This window comes from Falco rusticolus, chromosome 10 (genome assembly GCF_015220075.1).
Source record: "Falco rusticolus isolate bFalRus1 chromosome 10, bFalRus1.pri, whole genome shotgun sequence".
In the NCBI taxonomy this organism is placed as follows: domain Eukaryota; kingdom Metazoa; phylum Chordata; class Aves; order Falconiformes; family Falconidae; genus Falco; species Falco rusticolus.
The window spans coordinates 32,880,869-32,889,625 of NC_051196.1; the positions used below are offsets into that span (position 1 = coordinate 32,880,869).

At 56.7% G+C, this 8,757-nt stretch overlaps 1 protein-coding gene across 1 annotated transcript; it reads left to right on the top strand.

Moving 5' to 3' along the window:
• The first annotated feature begins 652 nt into the window (after positions 1-652).
• On the top strand, positions 653-4,385 carry MAFB (MAF bZIP transcription factor B). Its single transcript, XM_037402924.1, has one exon. The coding sequence runs from the start codon at positions 1,343-1,345 to the stop codon at positions 2,276-2,278; it is 936 nt and encodes a 311-aa protein (XP_037258821.1). The 5' UTR covers positions 653-1,342; the 3' UTR covers positions 2,279-4,385.
• The last annotated feature ends 4,372 nt before the right edge of the window (positions 4,386-8,757 follow it).

Consider the following 8,757-nt stretch of genomic DNA (forward strand, 5'->3'; position numbering starts at 1 on the left):
CCCCCCGCAGCCCCGCAGCCCCTGCACTCGCTCCCCGGCCGGACCCCGCTGCGCGTCCGTGGCCGTTTATTCCGCGGTACCGTCCCCTGGGGGCCACTTCCAGAAAGTTGGAAGGGGCGATGCGTGTGCCTGGGGATGGGGGGAAGCTGGCCGCCTTGGAATTTGCTACGGGACGACAGTGGGCAAAAAGGGACTTTGTTATATTTAGAACAAAGGGACGGGCAGGATGTCCCTGCGCCCTCCTCCTTTGTGGACGGCAAAGCCCGAAAAGCGGGGGTGGGGGGGGGGGGTGTGTGTGTTGGTGCGTGGAAATAAATAAATAAATACAAGAGGAGGCGGCGGTGCGGGAGGGGGCGGCGGGGCGGGAGGGGGGAGCCGGCGGGGAGCGCCCGGCGGAGCGGGACCGGCAGCGCGGCCGCTCAGCTGGCGCTGCGGAGCTGTCACGGCGCGGCCCGCCCCCGCCGCCGCCGCCGCCCGGCCCCGCCGCCCCCGCCGCCGCCCGGCCCGGCCCCGCCGCCCGCCCGGCCCGGCCCCGCCGCCGCGCTGCCATTGGCGCGGCCGCCGCCGGCCCCGGCCCCCGCCGCGCTCTCGGCGGGCACGGCCGTATAAGAAGCCAAGGGGGGCTGCGCTGCAATCACAGCTGCACAACGGGCGCTGGAGGCGGCAGCTACAGCGGAGACCTGGGTTTTTCTCGTCCCCCCTCTCCTCTTTTTTTTTTTTTTTTTTTTTCTTCTTCTTTTCGTCCTTCCTCCCCCTCTTCCCTCCCCTTCCCCTGCGCTGCCAGAGCCAGCGAAAACTCCTGTGCAAAGCCCGGCCACCGCCGCCAGATAGCCGGTGCGCTGCCCCGGCCGCCCGCTCGGACTGGAAAGTTGCGGCAGACTCCGGTGCTTTGCTACCGCGGGGAGAAGGCTCCGGACTTACAAAACCCAGACGGGGGCACGGGCTGGGCGTTTCGCACCGTTCTGCTTCTTCCTGCCCAGAGCCGAGGCAGCATCTTTGTTTTGTTTTGCTTTTGCCCTTCCTGCTCCTCTCTCCCTGCAGCCGGGTGCCTGAGCGCCGGGCGCCGCCGCTGCAGCCCGCGCTGCGTGGCGAACGCAGATCCCAACAGGCAGGAGACACCCAGGCGGCCCCGGGTGCCGGCTCGCCCTTGGCTTTGTTGCTCCGGACTGCAGAAGCCCCAGAGCCGGGAGAAGGCGGCGGTGGAGGGGCGGCGGCAGAGGGGAAGCGAGGAAGCGAAGCCCAAGTTGTCCGGGAGCAGGGGAGCGGGCAGCCCGGTGCCAGGCTGCGCGCTGGGCTGAGGTCTCCAGCCCCCTCCGCCGGGAGAGGTGCCCGCAAGACAGCGATGGCCGGAGAGCTCAGCATCGGAGCCGAGCTGCCAACCAGCCCCCTGGCCATGGAGTATGTCAACGACTTCGACCTGATGAAGTTCGACGTGAAGAAGGAGCCCCTGGGCAGGAACGACCGCTCGGGCAGGCACTGCACCCGCCTGCAGCCCGCCGGCTCCGTGTCCTCCACCCCCATCAGCACCCCCTGCAGCTCCGTGCCCTCCTCGCCCAGCTTCAGCCCCACCGAGCAGAAGACCCACTTGGAGGACCTGTACTGGATGGCCAACAGCTACCAGCAGATGAACCCCGAGGCGCTGAACCTCACCCCGGAGGACGCTGTCGAAGCCCTCATTGGGTCCCACCAGGTGTCCCAGCAGCTGCAAGGCTTCGAGAGCTTCCGTGCCCACCACCATCACCATCACCACCATCACCAACACCACCACCAGTACCCTGCAGTCACTCACGAAGACCTGGCCGGCAGCGGGCACCCTCACCACCACCACCATCACCACCACCAGGCCTCTCCCACTCCTTCCACCTCCTCCAGCTCCTCCCAGCAGCTCCAGAACTCGCACCAGCAGCATCCCCCCTCCAGCAGCGTGGAGGACCGGTTCTCCGATGACCAGCTGGTCTCCATGTCTGTGAGGGAGCTCAACAGGCACCTCCGAGGCTTCACCAAAGATGAGGTGATCCGCCTCAAGCAGAAGAGGAGGACCTTGAAGAACAGGGGCTATGCCCAGTCCTGCAGGTATAAACGTGTCCAGCAGAAACACCACCTGGAGAACGAAAAGACCCAACTCATTCAGCAGGTGGAACAGCTCAAGCAAGAAGTGACCCGGCTCGCCAGAGAGAGAGACGCCTACAAGCTCAAGTGTGAGAAACTTGCCAGCAATGGCTTCAGAGAGGCCGGCTCCACCAGTGACAACCCGTCTTCCCCCGAGTTCTTCATGTGAGTGCTTAAAAAAAATAATTAAAAAAACAAACAAAAAAACCCCACCCCCCAAACCTGACCCCTGTCACCTTCCCCCCCACTCCCATCCTCCTCTGACATCTCCATCCATCTGTCTGCTTGACTAGAGAGAAAGAAGGAGAGAAAAATAGAGACTTGATTTTTTTGCAGCATCCAGTCTTCTAGAGTAGCTGTGGGAAAAGTAGGCTGGGGGTGGGGACGGGAGAGGTAAAGTGCAACTTTTCGACTTTCGTTTGTGAGTTAGAGAGAGGGACAGAGGCAGAGGCAAAGGAGAAAAAGACAAGTGAAGTGTTGTATAGTTCGCTTGCTTGCAGAACGAGATGGACTTTAAGAGAATAATAATAAAAAAGGACAATGAACAAGCCATCTATAACATACTGCCTGCTTGGGAAGAGAGAGGACATATACAGCACCATCTCATGCACAATTTACCTGCTTGGAAAAAGAGAATACATAAAAAGGACAATATATGCAAACTCTTCATATATTGCCTGCTTTGAGAAATAAGTTACAGGACTCAGATGGGACATTCAATCTAAGAAAGGAAGGAAAGAAAGAAAGAAAGAAAAAAACTCATCAGTTTTATTGCCTGCTTGATTATATAGAAAAATACGAAAATCTGCATTAAAAATATTAATCCTGCATGCTGGACATGTATGGTAATAATTTCTATTTTGTACCATTTTCTTGTTTAACTATAGCATGTTGATCATCGATCATAGATTTCTGTTGTTGTTTTGTTTCATCGATAAGAAAAGCATCACAAGTTATCAAACTTTTTACTGCTTGTGCAGTTTTGTTCGTTGGTTTTGCTCTCTTGTTTTCTTTTATGGTTGTTAGCTTGTAAATATCTGCTACTTCAAACCGCACAGGAGAAAAAAAAAAAAAAACACAACACAAAAACAAAATAACATTTCAGCAGGCTGGTTATACGGTTTGTTTGGTATTAAAGAGATACTTAAGGAAAAAAAAAGTTATGGGCATTTTGCATTAGAAAAAACCCAACTTTGTATATCTGGTGCACTTTTAAGTTGTATTTTTTTTTTTTTTAGTTTTCATTTTGGTTTTTGTTTGTTGGGGCAGAAGCAAAATCGCCTGAATGGCATTGACAAACCTAGACTTAACAGGGAAAAACTCATCGGTCACTAGAGCCTACTCATGCCTTAAAGTGGCAGAGAAGCTCTTTCCTTCAGGACAATTCCCAGCCTGGAGCGGTTAGGCTTGGCCATATAGTTTCCCTTCTGATTGTACACTCAGGAAGTGAAGGACGGACGAGATCCAGCTCCTTTTAAGAAACAACTGCCCCTTGATTGTCGGTAAATAAATAAAATAATAATAAAAAACCCAACCAACCCTCCTTATTACGAGTCAAGTTGCAATAGCAGCGAGGGCTCAGTGTCGCCACTGCAGTTAGGTTTCTCAATGGTAGCAGCGGATGAGTGGGCTGGAAAAGCATATAAAACTAAAACTTTTTTTTAAGAAGACATACTGCAACTTTTAAGTGTATTCTTTTGCAATGATTTGTAATCTGCTTCTCTGCTTCCCTATGCAGCGAGTGAAAGTTTTAGCCAAAATTTATTTGCAGTTGTGTAGTAGTAGTAGTTTGGAGTCTTATGGGTGTTTTTATTACTTTTTTTTTTTTTTTTCCTCCTGCAGGTCAGTAAAAGGATTTACGTTGCACTGACAAAAATACCAAAATGAAAACTTATTTTTTAGTTTCCTTTTAGGATAGCTGGCACTGCTGGCCGGATGCATTTTAAGTTTGTATTAGTTTATAAATTAACAGTAATAACAAGATTGTAATGAACAGCATGGTGCTTGCAGTTTTAAATATTGTGGATATTAGTCATGCATCAGAAAACGATCTTTGGTTTTTACTGATTCAACTGTGTTGAAATCAAAACATTGCAGCAGCGGAAAAAAATTTGTTTTTATTTCATGTAAAGTTCTGAAGGGATCAATTTCAAATCCTGCTTATGATATGAAAAATATTAAAAAACCTGGTCTATTGTAGTTTTATTCAGACTGGTTTCTGTTTTTGGTTATTAAAATTGTTTCCTATTTTGCTTATTAAAATCATTGAAATGACATTTCTTGGAGGGACCTGCTTCTCTGACGTCTCGTGTTCCGAAAAAAAAAAAAAGGGGGGGGGAACTCCTGGACCCGTACCTGCCCTCACCCTGCCGCCCGGCTCCGTGCCCAGCGCCCAGCGCGGAGGTTGCGCCGGGGGCTGCGGAGCTGCGCTGCCCACTCAGGACCGCTGCCGCACGCAGGGCAGGGCGGCTCAGCCGTGCACCGCCTCGGCTGTGCCCCAGGGTCCCTGGCAGGGGGGTGGGCATCCCCCCCGCCGGCAGCACCGCAGCGGGGGGACCCTCGCACCGGCCCGGGGGTGGCGGGGAACGGGACCCCCGGCCTGAGTCACCCCCGGGCTGCGGGAGCGGGGCAACCCAAAGGGCACGCACCTTTCCTGCCTCTTTTTATTTTTTTTTTTCCACTATCAAAAGAGAGGACTTGGACAAGCCTGTCCTTTCCTCCAAGTCCTTTGGGATCCAGGCTGGCCATTCACTTTCCTCCTCTCCATCTGCACATTTTATTTATTCCGGCTTTTTTTTTTTTTTTTTTTTTCCTTTGAAGCATAAGCAACGGGGCAGTTTAGAAGACTCTTTAGATGCATGTGGAGAAGGGGACAGATCTCCCCGCGCCACCCCCCAGGGCTCAGCACCTCACAGGCCCCCTTCCCATCCATCAGCTGCTCTCACGGCAGATAACCCCGCAGCTCCCCAGACTGCAGCCCTCGCTCTCCGCCTGGTGCGGGAAGGCAGCCCCAGAGCCGGGGCACTGCTACTCTCAGAGTGTGAAAACTGTGTTGAACTTTAAACCCTTCTTAACACCAAAATCCAAGGCACCACACAACCCAAAATAATAACCTCTCTGCACCCTGCTCCTCTTCCCAGCAGCAGTGAGCCGTCTGTGCGGGGACAGCGTAAAGTGCATTTGCAGAGCAAAGCGGTTAAGGACGGGGTGTGGGGGCAAAAAAATGAAAAGCAAACAGGATAACTTCAAACAAAAATTCCCTCTTAAATCCCAGCCGCATCCCTGCCTTGGCAGAGCCAGCTGGGCCAGCCGCTGGGCTGGGGGAGCTTGGAGGGGGCTGGGGCCCGTCCCAGCCCCCCGGCTACATGAGTCAGGCCCCCAGAACAAGCTCGTACCCTGCTGCCCTGCGAGGGGGGGCAGGGGTTTGCAGAGGAAAAGGCCGGGAGAGCCTGGCTTTCCCTGCACAGCCTCCCCCCTTGCCAGTAAATGCTATGGCTGCAGAAAGCCTGAGAGGAATATTGTTTGTGGGAACTGCCACCGCATATTAATGTCCCCTCATGCATGCATTGAATAAATCACTGGGGCTAATTGAACAACAACAACAACAACAAAAAATAGGAAAAACAGGCCTTAGAAAGCCCTCCAGATTCCCACCGCAGAACTGTGTCAGCGGCGGGGCAGAGCCGCGGCGGGGCGCGGGCGGCGCGGCCAGTGCCTTTGCAGCGCCCGGTCCCGTTCCCGAGGTTGAATTTATCCCGTTTAAAAGGAAAAAAAAAAACCCGCAGCCAAGCACCGCCACGGGCCCAGCTCGGACTGGTGGCACTGGGACCCGCCAGTGCTGGGAGGGACGAGCCCGGCGAGACGGGAGGCTGCGGAGCGGGGCCCCTTGAGCTGCCCTCCTGCCCGGGGTCGGGGTGGCTCCCCCCGGCCGGCTCCGGAGGGGGCGTCCGACATGCCGGGGAGGGGAGGGGGGGCGTGTGTGGCCGAGAGAAACCCACCCGCACTTGTGCTGGGCCCGGCCTGCGGCTGGCCAGGGCTCTGGCCCCGGCCCCGGGGACAGGCGGCCCCGCGGGTGTCGGGGCAGGCAGGGCTGCCTGCACCCCCCGCTGCCCGCACCCCCGCGGACCCCCACCAGCGAAGGGTGCCCCCCTCCCGGCTTGACTCGCGTGTTGCCAACCCCCCGTATCGGCTTTGATCTCGCCGTTCATCACAGATTTGTGAAGGGCCGTTGACACTGGGCTTGGGGGCACGATGCGGAGCAGTTTCTTGAAGCGAGAGGGAAAACGGGGACCCCCCTCCTTCCCTCCCCAGGACCGGGCTGCCCGGGGGTGCTCCCCCAGCAGCGGGGGGCTCTGCGGACCAGCCTGAGACCACCCTGCCAGGGCTCCCTGCTTTCCACCCGGAGCGGTGCGTGTCAGCTGCAGGGGGATAAAGCATCTCCCCTCCCCAAAACCCTCTGTCGTCACACACACACACACACACACACACACACACACACCCCTCCGGACGTGCTGCTTTGCCTGAGCGTCCTCTCCTGTCCTTTCAGCACACCCCGGCCGGGGGCTGGGGGCCGCTCCCTGCCCGGGGGGTGCAGCGGCCGTACCCCCCCGGGGCTCTGGACGGTGGGGCTGCAACCACTGCGACGCTCCGGGGCTCAGGCCGTGCCCATGGACACGGCTCAGAGAGGCCGGGCCTGACCGACCCCCTCCCATCCCGGAAACCTGCCAGGCGGTCGGTCGGTCGCCCTTGAGGCTCTCCGGAGCGAAGATGCTGCAAACTGCCTCCGAACCCGGCCCGGAGCAGCCAGGGAGCGGGCCCCGCCCCGGTGCGCTCCCTGCAGCTTCGGGGAGGAGGGGGTCGGGGGGACAACAAGACAGGAGCGGACCGGGCCCGGGTCCCGGACCTGACCGTGCCACCCCCGGCCCGGGCAGGGCTCAGGGGCTCGGGGGATGCTGGGGCAGGAGCGCTGGTGCCTTGGCAGCCAGGAGCCCCCCGGCAGCAGCGCGGCAGGGAGAGGGGCTGCCCTGCACCCCGGGGATGGGCTGTGTGGCGGGGCAGAGCCCAAGGTTTGCACGGCTGAACTCGCCTGCCGGGCGATGGTTCACGGTGGGAGCTCGAGGAGTGCGGCAGGACCATTCCCTTCGGTGAAAAACACATTATTTTGTCGGATCTCGCGGCTTTGCCAGAGCTACTGCCAACAGCCGGGGCGGGAGCTGCACCCCCCGCCGGGGCAGAGGTGACAGCGGCTGCGGCTGCTCCCAGAATCCATTAAACGAGGCGCTCAAGACTGGAAACACAATTGACAACATCCCCCCACCCCGCTCCCTTTACTGACACTAAACTTACAGACTATCTCTGCCAACCGTTTAATAGACTCTTCGCAATATCCCCTTTCCCTCCTCCCCTCCAGGACAGTGTATAAAACTGATTGTCTTTAATTCCAAGCCAGAGACACCCAAGACTGAAACGACTTTTTGAACTAAAGACAGAAACAGCATCCCGAGACGTTCCGGAGATGCTGCGCTGCGGCCGGCCGGCGGATGAGCGGCTCCGTGCTGGGGTGGGCGTGCGGGGTGTGTTAGGTCAGGGCTTGCGGGATAACTGTTCCCGGCTGTGCTAGGGTTTAATTATTCTTCTTTTTTTCCCTACACCCGCCCCCCCCCCCCCCCGCCTTGGGGCTGGCGCCGCGCCCACCCGGCTCGGGCAGGCCGGTGGGTGCTGGTGATTGACAGAGCGGGGTCAGGGGGGCTCTGGGGGGCGGTGGGGGTCCGGTTTCGGGGAAGCCGGATCAAACGCCCCCAGCGCTCGGGCAGCCCCTCCTGGCTCCGCGGCCGCGCAGCTCCCTGCGCAGGCTCCGCCGGGCCGCCGCCCGGGCAGGCGCAGGGGCAGGGGGGCGCGCTGCGTTCCGCTCCTGGCAGGCTCCCGCGGCAGCGCACACCGCCCGGCTCCGCGCCCCCGCCGGCCGCCCCCGGGGGTTCCCTCTCTGGTTCTTTTTTCATTTTGCAGTTTGGATATCCTCCTTACAGGATTGAAGACAGTAATCCCCCAGCACGGAGGGGGAAAAGCTCTTTTGCTCTTTCTTTGGACAAGTTTCAGTTATTTTATTTTATTTTACTTCTTTAATCATTCTGCTTCACTCCATGTAGGTTACGGTAAATCTGAAGTTACATGTGTGCACACACTAAATAGCTTATTGCATAATCCTGCATGCAGCGGTCTGATCAGGTCCCACACTGGACTTTTGTTTTATGCAAGAAGAAGTGTGTGTGTGTGGGAAGCTTTCAAGTGCTGCCTTTTTTTTTTTTTTTTTTGATTTTTTAAATGGTGATTTTCCGTAGTGAATTCTGAACACAGCATGAGGTGCTGCAAAACGTCTTCTTGCTATTGCATCCAGGACAGGGAGGAGGCAATTTATGTTTGAGAGCTGGTCCTGAGCATCAGCATGTGTGGAAGTGTTAGAAAATGGATTGTGGCATGCTTGAGACCCCAGGTACTGCAAATCCTTTGCCTTAAACAGAATTGCTCTGGTGGGGGCTTCTTGTATTTACAGGTTTGTCACAATATGGTTAGAATAAACACTGCAGTAAAAAGGGGAAAAAACCATTCCACATACAGAAAGCGACATGTTTTCCTGTCCCACAGAGGCTG